Here is an 18204-nt window from a genome sequence, read left to right as displayed (position 1 = left end):
CATTTTAGGCACTTTCATACATTAATATTTACAAAGCTGAACTTACACCCGCTGAGATTTCACTAGTTATGGCCTGCAACAAATCGCACATTCCAGCACTGACAGCTGCAAGCAATAAAAATCTGATTCTGCTTCAAGGTAGAACAATAGAGAACTGAACTCTGATCTACAGCATCATCTGCCTTGGATAAGGAAACCTCAGAGGTGCAAATAATTCAGAAGCCTGGCATACCATTCAAACGTAGCAAAAGAAGGCCTGTGAGCCACATTTAGCTGGCTGAAAATATGGTGTGCTAGCACACACAAAAAATTAGCTAACTGAATTGATCTTTCCACACTAAAAACATAACTCTCAATTCATCCTTTCATCTTTAGGCTAATACCACCGGTATTCAAATTACATATGAATTCAACTTAAAAACAAACCTACAGACCCCTTACGTACATATGTAACCTGGGGACTGCCTGTACATGCTTTTGCTTTTTTGAGGTGAAATCCACTCAGTGTAGCTTGCCACGGGCCAACACCATGTCTGTCAATGTAACTACACTAACAACCGGATCTGCTTTTCTACACCGGCACTTCAACAACATAGTGTGCCCTTAGTTTTACTGTTAAGAAACAAAAACTGAAGACCCCCTTGGCTTTTGTCACTTATAAAAATAGAAGCTGCCTGTCACTGCTTGTAACAGGCTCTTTTCAATGCAAAAATGTATATCTCTACATCGCGGTTGCCATTTAGGTCTAAGATATGCAGCGCAGAGCGGTATCAAGCATTTTTAAACACTATATCTGCCTTACCCTAACTTTCTTCAAGACTGGTTTCTAATTTAACAAATTTGCGATTTGAGTCTAAAACTAGCCATAGATGCACAGATTTTATTCTTTGCGCGATAAACGATCGTTTGTTTTAGTCTAGCAATTTACCATTCAGATTAAAAAAGTAGTAAAAAGAAAGTTCTGGTTATGAATTGACAGGCAGCAATTGTTCAAAAGTTATGTCTGACAAATAGCAGTGACAATCCCCCATTGATATTGTCAGATAGGCAATACATGCAGAGATCTAAGCAGACAGAAATCTTTTAACCTGTCTGATCGACTAAACGACCGATTGCCATGGTTAAAATGTGGGGAGACTACACACACACACACACGGTAAGAGAAACATACAAATCTTCGATTCGTACCACTATATATTTGCCCAATTGAGGGTGACAAATCTCCCAAAAATGCTTCTACACTGGTATTAATCAAATCGCGAGTGGTAAAACCTACGAGATGTTGCAGAAGTTTCCTAGTGAGGCAAAAGAAGAACGAATTATGCTAACTGAGCTGTTCTCCACCACCAGAGAAATGCCTAAAACCTCTATACCTCCAGTCACAAGCACCAAATGTTGATTTTCATATGTATAAATAACCAGTGGTATGAGAATATTGGTCATTTCTCCACCAGCTGAAGCCAGGAGTGGTAATGGGAGTTCTATAAAGGTAAGTAACAGAGGGATGGGATTTATACTTAAAGGAGAACTAAACCCCCTTTGCTTATAAAAACCCCTACCATCCATAGTCCTCAACATGCTCACAGGTGCCATCTTTCAGTGCTTCGGTAATCTCTGGGCCTTCTTCCGATGCTTCAGTAATTTTCGTCACTTTGGCGCATGCGCAGTTATCACAAAGCGGAAGACTGCTCCAACTGCGCATGCGCCAATACGGGATTTACTTATGAACATTACCGAATCGTTGAAGATGGTTCCGTGAGCTCCGCTGCCTCTGCAATGAGAGGTAATTGCATTTCAGATGTTAACGACAGGGGAGGGGGGAGAAGATGACAATGACAGTTCTTTACCGTTTACACTTTTTAAAGTGTAGAGTCATTATGACAAATCCATTAAACTATGACAGCTTCTGGGAATATGTGTACTTTCCAACCTTTTGTGAATTCCCCCCTAAGAGTCTTGGAGTAAGGGCACAAAAACAGCTTCCTTATCTACTTGTTTTCTGGCATTGATTGCTTTATTTTGCCTCAACTATATATTTTTTTTAAATTCCATGACAGGATTTATTCCAAAAATAGAATGCTTGCCACATCACTTAACCCATAATATTTCCTTATTTATCTGCTGTAATGAGGAGTCATGACCACTAGGGTTTGCACCCAAGAAAGTCAATAAAACCACTGATATAAACAGTACGCAGCAACTGTTCCTTACAGTCCTCAAAAATATTTATGCTCAAAAGGTTTTCTAATGTGTAACAAACCTACATCAGGTTATGTCAGCTGTCAGTGCATTTTACATAGGGGTTGATAAAGTACAAGGCCACTGCTGGCTTGGTAGCAATGACAAGTCTGCCTCTGACATGAAGAACGCACTTATGCATGCTTACTACAGCAAACTGTCTCACCAACCAGTGTAATAGCTAGATCAAGAAGAAAATATTTTTACCATTTAATATGTACTATAGACAAGCCAATGTAGAAAATCTTGATCAAAAAATGTAAAAGATTTTTTGCAAAGAAATACAGAAAGAAAGGAAAATGCCTCAACTTGGCAGAAATTAAAATATATAGTATAAGTAAATAAATCACTGTACAGTATAAGAATTAGCTGAATCAAGCAGTGCAGGCACTGTATGCGCTGAAAGAATTGTTTTGAAAAAATAAAATGCATACCCTAGGATCCAACATACAACAAGGCAAACAATAGTAGGAAACACTGTATTCTAAGCTCAGGAACAGACCCTCTTCCTGGAAGTTTGTGAACCCATGATAAAAGTATCGCAGTTTCCTTGTCCCTCCTGTATCTGTTTTTTTTTTAACATTTGTAACCCTTTCCCTAACAATGTCAACTCTACATCCCTAGTGAGGAAGTTACAAAACGCCAGCAGCACAGACATTACATATTTAGATACAAATCAATGGGAAAAAAAATGTTGCCTAGCTATGAGCTGTCCTTTAGTCCCCACTTGTAGAAATCGTTAATAAACAAAAAGTAAAATGCATATACATAGTTGTTCTCCTCTTAGACATGTTTTACACGAAAAAATTAAAAGGCATTCCATTCTATAGTAAGTATACTGTCCATATATCTGTATATCCCTTGAAAACAAGCCAATTTACCAGCCACTCCTTTTTTAAAGGTGTAATATTTTACACCTTTAAAAAAGGAGTGGCTGGTAAATTGGATGTACAACTATTTTCATGAGTATAAATAAAACTTGCTTTGAAAGTGAATCCTATTTGTTTAATGCAAAAATAAAAAAGTATACATTTCCCTAGTAAAATGGATAACTGTTTTGTTATTGTGTTTATTTAAACATTTTGCTGTGCAAAATTTAACTCATCATTATTTATTTTACATCATGCAAACATGATGAACCAAAAAGTTCATCAACCAAAAAGATATTGAATAGAAAGCCTAAAAGTTCAATCATTAACAACAACAAAAAATCAAGTGTATACATTGGCTTAGAAAGAGGACATACTAAAACGTAATGGTGCACCCCTTGAACGCAGATTGAACCCAGTCCTGCTCAACGTGAAAAAGGCACTAAACCCGTGTCTTGCTTGCCCTTAAGTGAGGCACTAAAGCTGTGCATTAGTTGTTACTTATAAGACTAATACCATATATGCGCCCATACAGTCCATTGTCCTGTGTGTTCAGGGCAACAGCCTGAAAAATGAATCTGCAGGAAGTGAAGAGCAGCTGTGGCTGCTCTTTATTTCCTCATCCGGAGATGCGCCATGCACCCGGCAACATGCTGCATCAGCATGACATTTTTTAACAGGACAGTTCTGCAAAGAGGATTGCAAAATTTCAAAACACAGCCCTGACCTGGCATAAATGCCCAGGCAGTTGGGCAGTATGATCAAAAACTGCTAAACTGCTCAGCTTTTAGTCTGCAAAGAATCAAATGATCTGTGATGGTGAATGGCAAAAAATTATTTCAAGTGCGTGGTACTTTTGATAATTTACATTTTTAGTAACCCAAAAACAAATATACATAATAATGTATTTCTTCACAAACAAGGCCCTGCAGAACTATGACCATGCATATACACAACACACTTACTTAGAGAGTTCTTTTATAAACCCATACTAATAAAAAAAAAAAAAAAACTGCTGGCGCCACTTAGTGGTTCGGAATCAAAAGAGACAGCATTCATATCATTTCATGTGCTCTTGTTCCCTCTACAATCAGTTGTTGTTGGACATTCCTAGAAGTTTTCAGTGCCCCCCTCCCATAACACATGTAGATTCCTGCAGCATCTACAACCCTAGTCACAAAAACAGGAAGAGCAACCAAGCCCTTAGTTTAAACCATTTTGCAGCATCGGGTTACTTGAACCACAGCTGATACTGGAGGCCCAGAAGAAACGACAGGAACAAGACAAATTTAACTCAAACCACTAAAGGCAAACAACACTGCAGAGAACACAAATACCCAACAAATGGATCCAAGATGTCAGAAAAGCCATTTTAATAAGTGTATATGCTTACCCTGTGGCTGAGCAATCTATATGCCTCACACACATATAAAATAATATAGGAATGCCATAATAGATCTGCCTTTCAAGAGATAACTGTAAAATCCTAAACATATGTGTACATTTATCTACCCTTTAGGAAGCTTGTCCAACTATTATTTTTCTCAAAAACAAACAAGAAAATCTCTACAAAATGCAGAACAGCAGACAAACATTACACAACACATCAGTGAATGGATACTGCAGACATTTAGAGACCATTAACTTCAGTCAGTAGATTTCAAGCACTGGTATCGTACTGTACTGTAAGCATACCTTTAGAAAAGTTAGTATGCTGCTAAAGAGCAAATATATTATGGTAAATCAACAATTTAAATAAATATTGAAAAGAAACAAATTTAAGAAAATACAGGCCTCAGAAAAATAAACCACAACAGGATATTCAACTCTCCTGAGTCTCTTAAAATTCCCTACCTCCATTTCTCTTTCCTTTGAAATGCCCATATGTATGGTCTCAAATTATGCAAATGTGTTAGCTTCTCCTGTCTAATTTTATTCATGCTGAATTTCAGTGACACGGTAGCAAGCATATCTTGTCACTTGTGATATGAACATAAAGTCACCCTTTCAAGATATAGAGATGATAGGAGGTTGGCAGTTTGCTCTACAAATGGATATATAAAAATATATACATCTGTACAGTTTTGACTGCATCTGCTAATTTTTTCAGCCTTAACCTTAAGGATAGAAGGTCCCATTGGCTTATGTGGAAGCTAATGCTAACATCACTGTAAACATTTATAGAACGAAAGTTCTTCCCTAGACATTGTCACTTGACATAAATCACTATATAGAGTCCCGTATCTACACTGCTTAATAGCAGTTTAGAGAGAGAGAGAGAGAGAGAGAGAGAGAGAGAGAGAGTGTGTATTTATGTTTATGTAAGTGTATGTATGTATATGTATGTATATGTGTATGTATGTGTATAAATAAAACAAAAGACAATCCTGTTTCATAGTTTATATTCCACTGGCCATCATTAAAAGTTCAAAGGATTAGAGGAATGAGAAGAAGAGAATGCAATTTGAAGAGGAATTAAAATGCCTTTTGAAATGTTTGCAAGACAAATATTTACATTTGGCCAGTCAACAGCTGCAAAAGCTACAACGATACTCCTCGCCCTCCCACACACAAAGAAAAAAAAATATAGGTATATATATATATATATATATATATATATATATATATATATAGGTATATATATAGGTATATATATATATATATATATATATATATATATATATATATATATATATATATATATATATATATATATATATATATATATATATACACACACACACACATACACACACACATAAATACATACATACATACATACATATAGAGCAACTCGTAGTGTGTCGTGGCTGTGTGAGAGCACTAATTAAATATTTTTTGAAGTGCTATCTTGAACAAGGCATATTACTAAATTACCAGTTTCATAGAAAACAAAAACATTAAATCAACAAAATCTGGAAAGGATGTTAAAACCCTACTTGGAGCAATATCCAACCCTACTTGGAGCAATGTATTCATCACAAAGAACATACTTTCTCCAAAGAAATTAATTTGCTACAAAACAAGCATGCACTACATTACTAGGCCAGACTTAAAAACTACCAAACACACCTAGTCCAAACAGTACAAAAGATCTAGTTACGGATACCTAAAGAATTCTTTCTCGTGGGCGGATAGGCCAAAGTCACTGACCTCTTTAACAGCAAACAGCAGCAAAGGCAAAACTGTCAATTTATTAAATGGAAAAGCAACCACAGAAGCAGCTTTCAATTAGGGGCTTATGTTCGCATATAAAAAGAAGGGTGTTTTAAAAAGGTAATTGGAATCAGAAACGCTAAACAGGCTTACATTAGAAGAATGTTTGTTTTTAATCTGACAAACTGCATAACTGTTGCCACTCAAAATGCTTTATGGAGATACAATATCTTATTTTATTAGCATACAGCCCTCTGACAAGATACTGTATAAAGATAAATAAATTGTTTCTATTTTGCGTTAACCTCGGATTACCTTGGTCTACAAAATGACAAGGTATAAATAACTCAATTGCTGCACTTTTGCTTCCCAGATCAATATTACTTTACAGTAATATACAAAAGACATGCATCTTACAATAAAACTGTTATTTTAACTCACTGCCTGCTTTTCCATTTTGAGCGTTCAACACATTCCATTACAATCTACCTCCCTCATCTTTCAGATAACCTCCCACCCAGTCTGGAGATCTGTGCTGCAGTCTTTATCCAAACACCCTTACCATGAATGCTATAATATTCAAACTACAAATATACGTGTTTCATATTCAGCACTGACTGTATACATTACCCTTTGCAATAAAAGCATCCCAATAACAAAAGCTGCAATATTCTAAGAAAAAAAGGCTGAAGGGTTATGTGGAAAAAGCGCTTTAAACTGAACAAGTGCAAGCAACAGCCCAAGCTGCTGAAGTTAATCAGAGGAACCCCAATTTTAAAAGGATGATGAATATAACTAGACATTCTATTTTTAGTCTGTGTGCAAGAAAATGACTTTGTTCGGAGGCCCATGGAAAAAAAATGTGCCTCTGCTAACATCTGTTAGTTGAAACACTTTCACTATAAATACAGGAAATGCAATGCCCCAACAGGGTAAATAAACAAACTATGCTAGTCACATGTGCCCTACTAAATATATTTCAGGGTAGTAGTAGTCAAGAGGAAAATCTGGCGTGTTGGACAAATTGTAATGTACAGTTTTTCATGGCAGCAGACACTATAACCCCCACCCCTTTCTCTCAATTGCATCACGAGAGTTCAGTAACCAGCAGATAAACCAACATTCCTTCAGATCACATGGCCAGCACAGGCATGTCTTTGTGGGTGGGGAGGGCCCTTCTACAAAAACCAAACTCTGCATCCTCACACCAGAACCTCAAAGAGGTTACTTAGACTATTTACCAAGGAAGCAACTGCTACTGACTGGGAGAACCGACTTGTACTACCATAACAATCAACAAAACATTCTCTATTGTTACTGTTGAAACAATGTATACAAAAGATTTGCTTCCTTTGGCCCTCGTTATTTAACTACAAATACCAGCAACCACCGACAGCTTGTACCCTGGTAAACACAAGGAGTTGTAGTTTAACAAATACACGGTGGAGTTCTATGTGGAATCCCAAAGAGTAGACAAATCTCATCTCTTTATAATTAATATCTTATAACGAATACCACATGGAAAGTGCTGCATGCACCTATACTTTTCATTTCTCAGACAGCATGCGACTTTACGGGCTTCTAGTTTGGATAGTATACAAAAACCTAAAACACAAAATCCCTAAAATAAGAAAAGAGGCAACAACATAGAGCACTGTGGGTAATGCACTGAAGCACTTACTAGAATTAGCTATATCAGAGATAGAAGCCTTTGATCATAAGTGAGAGCATTATATCTATGCCCATCAGACATCCTGTCACTTTGTCTATGGAAGGACACTGCAGGGAGCCTCTCTCCGCCTAAAATGATTGATATCTGATGACAAGAGCTTACAGACAAACAAGTAAATAGAACTTCTAACAAGGTTCATACATTTTGCATAGGAGTACATGTGAATGTTATAAAATGTAAATGTGCATAGTGTGTGTGTGAACTTGGCCTTTATATAACAATATAGGAAGCTCTTCCAGCACATGGATCTATATATATATATATATATATATATATAGTGAATAAAGTACCCCCTCTTGTAAAATATAAGGATATTATAAGTTACCGAGGAGTTTCATGATCATATAAAAACACGAGGCCGAAGGCCGAGTGTTTTTATACAGGTCATGGAACTCCGAGGTAACTTCTAATATCCTCATATTTTACAACTGGGAGTACTTTATTTATTATAATACACAAATTTCAGTGCGTCATGTGACTGAAATGACATCAGAACTCACCGTTTATAACTGATGACATCAGAACTCACCGTTTATAAGGATATAATTTACAAGATATTCATGGCTTTTGTGTATTATATATATATATGTTCATATCCTGTGGCAACAGAAATATCTGGTAAGGGACAAGAAAGCAAAGGCAGCTACAAACCTTCATCCAAGAGTCTCTCTAGGTGGGTAAATATCCCGCAGAAGTTGGGCAGGCTGCTCATCAGCTTCTTGTCGTTCATTAGTTGCATTAGATAGTCTGGAGTCGGCTTCGGTTTCTCCTTTGTTTCCGTTTCTCCAACCATATTCCAATCTCTCAAGAAATAAAAACACAAAGAAAATAAAAAAAAATCTGTACAAAAAAAATTAAAAAAAAAATGCACGACTAACTCACACAAAGGGAGTTGAAAACTTCCCAAGGTAAAAAAAAAGAAGTTACGTATGTTTTCTATATAAAAATGTGAAGGTATTCTAGAAAGGAAGATAAAATACAAAACTTACAAGAGGCCAAATGCAGGAGCTGCACTGTTCCTTATGTCGCCCCCTGCGTGTCCAAAAAACATGTAGAAAGGAGGTGGGAAAAGAAGCGAGCGCCGGAATCGGGTTTAATGTGGCTTCGGCCGTAGATCGGGCGAATTGTCCGTGGGAATCCCTGTCACAGCGAAGGATCCCGCCGTGGAAATAGTGTATATGCACAGTGTATGGCAAAGTCTCTGGAAAAGAGGCTGCGAGGACAGAGAAGATGGGGGAACAATAAAAGACGAACACAAATAGACGAGAAAGCCTTCCCTCCGAGTCCTGTCGCTCGTACTTGTCGCCGATCTCTTTTCCTTAAAAAAAAAGGTCTGGGATGCGGCGAAGTGGAGAAAGCGCTTGGCTAGTCTGGTTACTCGGGTCACGGCCGCTTCCTCCTTCGACTCTCCGCTCTGCCTCAAGCTGCTTAGGTTTCCCGTTTGAATAACAAACCTTAGTGGGTGCCTGCGAATGTGTAGTTACTTATAAACCAGGGCACAGTGAAGCCGCTCTCCTTCCAACCCTACCCGTGCTGTGTGCTCCTTCAAGCCGCTTCTCCCTCTTGTGGAGTTCGATTCAGTTCAGGCGGCAGCGAGAGAGAGGAAAAGGGTGGAAGGCGGGGAGTGGAGGGGATAGGCGGAGAACTGGGGGGAGAGAATGAGGCGGAGCCAAACGGGGAAGGGGAGGTTAGGGGGAGTAGGGTGGATCGTTCAGACAGAGTGGGGATCTTTACCTTTTTGGCTGTTTATCCCGCTGGTAATGGTTGGCGTGAGAGACATATATGAGACTATTTTCCGGAGGAGGGGGTGCACAGGCAGTGACAGAGCTATTTATTTTAAAGATGTTGTTTTGCTGCGATGCAGACCCGAATATAAACCTGCGTGGTATAAAATGACAGTTCCGCTGTTATACGACTAGAATGGTCCTTAAGTCCATAGGCAGCGTCACTTGGAAGATGTACAGTAGTACATAGTGTCGCATCGGTTGATGTGTGCAGCGCGCTACTGTACTTCTAATGCAACTATATGGCGTGCGACTAGCTGCACTGGTTCACTACCAGAACTGAGGCTGACCCTGAGTGGATATCATACAGGAAGCCCATATTGAATGCCACAGGTTGCAACCCTAGCATCCCCTGTCTGTCATCCAGGAGGGGCTGGTAGTTGTAGTCCAACAATAGCTGCAGGGGCTCAGTTCGGGCCTCCCATTTCATGTATGTATGGAAAGTGTCACAGTCCTGTGAAATATAACAAGTCGGCTATACCCCCAGCATTTGGTTGCAGAAGTATAACCTCAAGCAAAAAAATCTGTTTACTTTTCATTTTTTACTCTTCTGAATCTAATTATTCAGTAATCAATCAACGTGCTTAGACTAGTAGAATCCATGGTAACCCAGAGAGACTTTTTTAGCATGCGCATGATGCGCTGCAGAACTTGTTGGCGCTATAGAAATACATGAATGACATAGTGGCAGATGAATCAATGTTAAAGATAATACTATGTTTATCCTGATGGAGCACAACATAATATTGAGCAATTTTGTACATGGAATGTCTGGGCACAGTGAGTCCCTCAACATACTTTCCACGGACAGAGACTTGTCTGTATGGAGAGGGATTCACTGTGTCTAGAAAATTCTGTGTACAATATTATACTTCCCCGAGCTCACAAGGCTTTGCTTTATTCTGTAATTTCAGATATAAACAGTCAAAATGATAATTTATATACAAAGTAACATGATATTGCTCAGCTCCAATGTATCAATTGTAAATTATATAAAGCGCTAAAAATGTTCACTTAATAATTTTGGGCTGGCTGCAAAAGAGCTCTCTTCTTAAGAAGTCTATATGTTTTTTCATGTATACATATTATACATGCTCACCCTATGTTTACGGTGACCTGGGTGTATATACCCCAGGTCTTGCGCTTCTGGATAACCAAATGTTAACAATCACTGATCAAATAAGGGAGGTGCCGCACTCACCGAGTTGAACGAGTAGTCCGGGTGAGTGTGTACCCAAACCCGTAGGGGAAGACCTTGCAGAAAAAAATCATATATATATATATATATATATACACACACACATATTTACATGTATGTCTTTAGATGATTAAATGCACATGTATATAATGGATTGCTGATTTTTTTCAAAACTATAATGTAGTACACAAACTACAAAGGTATTAATTCTACCATATTAATTTATTGTAACTTTGTAACACTTTTGCTATTTTGCAGACCCAACTGAAGGCTTACTATCACTCTAAGAGGCAGCAGTTTGCCACCTCTGTAAAACCATTGGTACAAATCATGTATTTTCTAAACTAGCATAACATAGAGGCGTTAAGCTCCCTTTATGCAGTAGGTGGGATTCTGCCATAGATGTAAGTTCAAGCACTTCATTATACATCTGATGAAAAGTGTCACCTTCAGAAGGCTGTGACCTCTAAGTGCAATAGATATGATTTTTCACTGTTGGTTCTTTATGCAACACAAATTAGAGGTCAATTCCTACTGTATTCATATTTCATCAATAACAAACTTTTTAATAGAACACAAACAAGTTATGCTAGTTATGTATGTCCACAAGAGCATACAATCTAAAACGGTTCTGCTTTAGATTTGTATACACACACAGTGTATAATATATTTAATGGTGACCACAGCTGAAATAAATGTAGTAATTGTTGGCTTAATTAGGGCTCATAAACATGGATGTTCATTTTTGGTATTATTTCTATAGGAAAAAAATATTTCCTAAAGGAAAACTAAACACCCAAAATGAATTAACCAACAGCTTTTACCAAAACAGTTTATATCATAATAAGTGGTCTATTACATTATTTTACCAAACTGGAATATATATATATATATATATATATATATATATATATATATATTTCCTGTCACCTGACAGGAAATAATGCAGCTCTAACTGTAACAGGAAGAAGTGTGGAAGTAAAAGGCACAACTTTGTCCATTAATTGGCTGATGTGACCTAGCATGTAGCTGTTTGTGCATACCATAAATTGTATGATCTCAGGGGCAGTCTTTAGTACTTAAAATGGCACTTTTCTATTTAGGATTACCTAATAGCACATACTACCAAAAAAGCTTAATTTTATAACAATTGTTTTACTTAGATATTGCAGGGTTTTACTCATGAGCTGTTTCATGTAGTATATTTTTTGTAGAGGCCTACTTTGTTTGAGGGTATAGTTTTCCTTTAAAGGGATTCTGTCATGATTGTTGTGGTGTCCTTTTTATCTCTAAACTGCACTGATTACACTGCAAATAATTCACTATACCATATACTCAGAGGGCAGGGGGTTGCAGTTCGGGGAGATTGTTGCCCTGAAGAAGAGGAGATTTGTTGCTGGGGTGAATAATCTCCCTGGATTTTTACTACCGAGTGCTGTTCTTAGATCTACCAGAGAGCTGTTATCTCTTGTCAGTCAGCTGCTATCTGGTTATTTTCCCATTATTCTGTTGTTAGGCTGCTGGGGGGGGGGGGGGTCGCAAGATTGTATCACTCAAACTTTCAGTACAGCAGAAAAGAGTGACTGAAGTTTATCAGAGCACAAGTCACATGACTGGGGGCTCCTGGGAAATATGTCTAGACCCATGTCAGATTTCAAAGTTAAATATAAAAAAAAATCAGTTTACTCTTTTGAAAAACAGATTTCAGTGCAATGGTCTGCTGCAGCAGCACTATTAACTGATGCATTGTGGAAAAAAAAATGTTTTCCCATGACAGTATCCCTCTAAGCACATTAAAGGGATAGTTCACCTTCATTCTTTAATTCAACACTCAGGATGCAAAGTTTCCTAGTGTCTGATAAAGTTAGAATAATAATGTCATCTATGTTGAGACAATACAACCTAACATTCTAGTTGTTATTTACAATACACCCTGCAGTGAGCACAGTGCAAAGAAAGTCACAATCAGCCATTTTTCCACTTTGCATGCTGCATGGTGTATTGTGCAAACAGCCACTGAGCTGTTTTGGAACTCAGAGTCTTGTGACTCCCTTCAGTAATACAGTAAATACATGAAAACCCTAAGGGCTAGTCCACACGGGGAGATAGCGACGCGTTTGCGGTCGCGACAGTCGCCGTGACCGGCGCAGGCGACAGTTTTGTATGGGCGCCTATGTAAAAACGCCTGTGCTAACCACACGAGGCGATGCGCTTTTCAACAGTCGCCTGAAAAAGCCTGGCGAGGCATTTTCAGGCGACTGTTGAAAAGCGCATTGCCTCGTGTGGTTAGCACAGGCGTTTTTACATAGGCGCCCATACAAAACTGTCGCCTGCGCCGGTCGCGGCGACTGTCGCGGCGCTTTGTCGCCGCGACCGCAAACGCGTCGCTATCTCCCCGTGTGGACTAGCCCTAAAACATTTTTGCACTTGCATCACAGGGTGCGTAAATTACCACTACTGTGTTTTATATGAGTTTGTGACACTTCTGATGTTCTTCAATATAGGAGACATTTTAGCATACTTTGGGGGTTATGTAATAAAAGGCCTTAGTTTGCCCAGGAGCAGTAACCAATAGCAACCAATCAGCAGGTAGCATTTGCTGGTCACCTGTTTAAAAGCAAACATCTTATTGGTTGCTATGAGTTACTGCTCCTGGGCAAATTTAGCTCATTTTATTACATATGGGGGATTATTTCTTATAAATGCATAAAAATAACTTGCATGGAATACATAAAGGTATCTTCTTATTATTGGTGATTACATTGTAAGTGCATTGTAGCCAGTATAAAACATATATTACTTTTATTTATATGTGCCAAAATTGAATGTTTAATTTGAAGCAATCATGACTATAGCCATGTATAGCATGTACAGTCATATGAAAAAGTTTGGGCTTCTTTCTCATCACCCTGCCATACAGATTTTCTTTGTGCAAATTGCACTGAATTGTAGAATGATGTACAGATACACCATCTGCAGCAAGATGTTGTTGCAGGTCTTTGAGGTGATCTTTGGGTTGTCTGTAATCATACTCACAATCCTCCGCAAATGCCGCTCCTGTATTTTTCTTGGCCTGCCAGACCTGGGTGTTACAGCAACTGTGCCTGTGGCCTTCCATTTCCCGATTGCATTCCTTACAGTTGAAACTGACAGTTTAAACCTCTGAGATAGCTTTTTGTAGCCTTTCCCTAAACCATAATACTGAACCATCTTTGTTTTCAGATCTTTTGAGAGTTGCTTTCAGGATCCCATGCTGTCACTCTTCAGAGGAGAGTCAAACAGAAGCACAACTTGCAACTGGCCACTTTAAATAACTTTTCTCATGATTGGACACACCTGCCTATGAAGTTCAAGGCTTAACCAGCTAATCCAACCATTTTGGTGTTGCCAGTAATCAGTATTGAGCAGTTACATGCATTCAAATAAGCAAAATTACAAGCGTACCCACATTTTTGCACAGCTAGTTTTTCACATTTGATTTAATTTCATACAACTGAATACTGCTTCACTAAAAATATTTGTTCAGAAAACACCCCAGTACTCAGATGTTCCTGGAAAATGAAAGACATACCACTATTGTATCTTTTTTGTTGAAAGTGGAGTAAATTGTTATGCAAGGTGAGAGGGGTTCCCAAACTTTTCACATGTAAATGCTCGGTGCTTACATATTACATAGTCTCATGCATTGCAAGATGTGTATAAGTCATTAAGCTGTTGGTACAACTATTTCAGCTGTGCCTATGTTCTGTTCTTCATATTATATATAGGCCCTATGCTTTCTCTATTACTGTTGGCAACTATAAAAGATGGTGGTTGCATCAGGGCTTTCTTATTTTAAACTGGCATAAAATGCCCTATGAACATAGCATACCATGCAAACCATTTGCAAACAAAGTAATTTAACTGAACAATCTGAGGATCATGGCATAATCAAGATTAAAACACAGATCAAAACTCCCTTATCTTGCTATCACCTTATGATAGGCTATCATTCATGCAATGTGATTAGCCACAAAAGTTGTTGACATCTTTATGTATAGTCACTGAAATAATGATTATTTATTCAAAACACTACACTATGGGGCGATTTAATAACTTTTGAATTTGGGTTTTTACTGTGATTTAAGTTCCTTTGCACTAAAACTCATGAACTGGAATTATAACTTAATAAAATAAAAAACTTGAATGTAAAACTTTGGCATCTAAAAGCATGCTAGGTCAGGCAGAAGTCAATGGGAGTTTTCCTAGGCAAAATGACAACAATTTAGCGATTTTGTGTTTTTTAAGTTTTTTTTGGCTTGTAAACTTACAAGGTATTCAAGTTGTTTCAACAATTTCATTCATTCAAGTTTTTGTTTAGGATTTTTATATTTGGATTTTTTAATAAATAAGGTAGCATTCTTGTTTTTTAAATTATGAGTTAGTTAGGCAAAAATTTAATCTATAAAGGCTTGAGTGATTGGACATCTAACATAATAACCAGAACACTACTTCCTGCTTTGCAGGTCTCTTGCTTTCCACCGATTGGTTACCAGGCAGTAACCAATCAGTGACTTGAGGGTGGGGCACATGGGTAATAACTGTTTGCTTTTGAATCTGAGCTGCATGCTAAAAATCTATTTCAAGCTCACAGAACAGTTATGTTCTATGTGGTCCCTCATTCAATTTGCTGCCTGACTCAGAGAGCTGAAAAGCAGGAAGTTGCATTCTGTTCTGTTAGACATCCAGCCACTCCAGCCTTCATAGACAACATTTTTGGCTAACTAACTATGGGTAGACTTAAAGTTTGAGCATACACCTTGCACAACTATAAATGGATATGCTACACAAAAGGGACTCCAAATCTCAAAGGGCAATAAAAACAATAGAGTAAGTCTCCACTTCCTAAATATATCCTAAACTATGGGTAGAACTACAAGGGGAATTTAGGTCCGATCCAACGCCGCGCGACGAAACGCTGGTGTTAAGTCAGATGCAACCAAGATAAGGTTAGTTGTAGAAATGTCTGATGTAGTCGCAGCGTGCATCCAACACGACATGACGGATACAGTCTTGACGCTAGCATTTTGACACCAGCATTTTGTACGTTTTGTTATAACAATGTAATAATAGCAGCAACAAGACTATGCCCCTTAGTGCCCAAACAAGCACTTGTGGCTAGTGAAATGCTGCACTCTGCTTTTAACACTGGCAATTGTGTCTGATACATCAAAATATGCACAATTACACTGCACACCTTGAATTACATGGACATAATCACCCAAAGGCAGGTCATTGAACTCCTCCTCTTTTACAGGAGGTACATTATTTTTTATATTACTTAAGTTTCAGTGAGTCGTGTGACAGAAATTAAATAACTAAGCACCAATAGTAACCAATGACATCACTAAGCAAAGTTTATATAGTGCATATATGTTTTAATATATAAAGGTATTATAAGTCACCAAGGAGTGTCATGGACACTTCTAATTTTCTTATCTTAAACGGGGGGTGGGGGCAGGCATTATTATAATACACAAATTTCATTTTCATGTCATGTGACAAGCAAAGTTTATATAGTGAATAAAGTACCCCCTCTTGTAAAATATAAGGATATTATAAGTTACCGAGGAGTTTCATGACCATATAAAAACACAAGGCCGAGTGTTTTTATACAGGTAATGGAACTCCGAGGTAACTTCTAATATCCTCATATAATACACAAAAGCCATGAATATCCTGTAAATTATATCCTTATAAACGGTGAGTAGTGATGTCATCAGTTATAAACGGTGAGTAGTGATGTAATTTCTGTCACATGACTCACTAAAATTTGTGTATTATAATTAATAAAGTACCCCCAGTTGTAAAATATGAGGATATTATAAGTTACCTCGGAGTTCCATGACCTGTATAAAAACACTCGGCCTTCGGCCTCGTGTTTTTATATGGTCATGAAACTCCTCGGTAACTTATAATATCCTTATATTTTACAAGAGGGGGTACTTTATTCACTATATATTAGTGAGTCACGTGACAGAAATGACATCGGAACTCACCATTTATAACTGATGACATCAGAACTCACCGTTTATAAGGATATAATTTACAAGATATTCATGGCTTTTGTGTATTATAATACACAAAGCTATGAATATCTTGTAAATTATATGCTTATAAACTGTGAGTTCCTGTCACATGACTCACTGAAACTTGTGTATTATAATAAATAAAGTACCCCCAGTTGCAAAATATGAGGATATTAGAAGTTACCTCGGAGTTCCATGACCTGTATAAAAACATTCGGCCTTCGGCCTCGTGTTTTTATATGGTCATGAAACTCCTCGGTAATTTATAATATCCTTATAATTTACAAGAGGGGGTACTTTATTCACTATATAATTTACAGGATATACACAAGTGTCGGTGAGTCATGTGACAAAAATTACATCAATAGACAACAATTATAACTGATCACTAAGCACTATTTATATAGTGAATAAAGTACCCCCTCTTGTAAATGATATAGTGAATAAAGTACCCCCTCTTGTAAATTATAAGGATATTATAAGTTACAGAGGAGTTTCATGACCATATAAAAACCCAAGGCCGAGTGTTTTTATACAGGTCATGGAACTCCGAGGTAACTTCTAATATCCTCATATTTTGCAACAGGGGGTACTTTATTTATTACAATACACAAGTTTTAGTCAGTCATGTGACAGAAATGACATCAGAACTTACCGTTTATAACTGATGACATCAGAACTCACTGTTTATAAGGATATAATTTACAAAATATTCATGGCTTTTCTGTATTATAAGGATATAAAAATATAAATGAAATATAGAGAGAGAGAGAGAGAGAGAGAGAGAGAGAGAGAGAGAGAGAGGACTTGGGTGCACTGACATCTCAGGAGCGAAAGACCACGATTCAGGTCAGAATCAGGTTTGCGTGCGATTCTTTTGGTGCAAAATACCTATTGACACAGACAGCAAACCATTTACTGTTGCCAACTATACAGAAGTTCAAGAAGCAAGCATGTCTGGGTAGGCCCGAATTTGTGACGAGGCCACAAAGGCCCAGGGAGGCACAATATGAGGTGCGGCATGCCGCACACCTGCTTTGTAAGGAGCACTTGGTATGCTGGAGGAGGCAGTGCAGGCAGTAAGACCGTGCGGCCCAGGGACGCTAGGACCGCAGAGCATAGGGGCACAGCCTAAGGGCAACCGGGGAGGAAATCCGGC

The 18204-nt window shown here is 37.9% G+C and overlaps 1 protein-coding gene across 9 annotated transcripts in view; it reads right to left on the bottom strand.

Annotated features, from left to right (window-relative positions):
- qki.L (QKI, KH domain containing, RNA binding L homeolog) overlaps positions 1-9693 on the bottom strand; it is a 125642-nt gene extending 115949 nt beyond the window's left edge. Inside the window, exons 1-2 of one of the 9 annotated variants that reach the window (XM_041562168.1) lie at positions 8985-9693; positions 8647-8798 (exon numbers count right to left, since the gene is read on the bottom strand). In XM_041562168.1, coding sequence (XP_041418102.1) covers positions 8647-8798; positions 8985-9046 — 214 coding nt within the window. In that variant the 5' untranslated portion in view covers positions 9047-9693. 9 annotated transcript variants of the gene reach the window in all.
- Positions 9694-18204: the final 8511 nt, after the last annotated feature.

This window comes from Xenopus laevis, chromosome 5L (assembly GCF_017654675.1).
Source record: "Xenopus laevis strain J_2021 chromosome 5L, Xenopus_laevis_v10.1, whole genome shotgun sequence".
NCBI classification, from domain to species: Eukaryota; Metazoa; Chordata; class Amphibia; order Anura; family Pipidae; genus Xenopus; species Xenopus laevis.
This window is presented reverse-complemented; position numbering and strand designations above follow the sequence as displayed.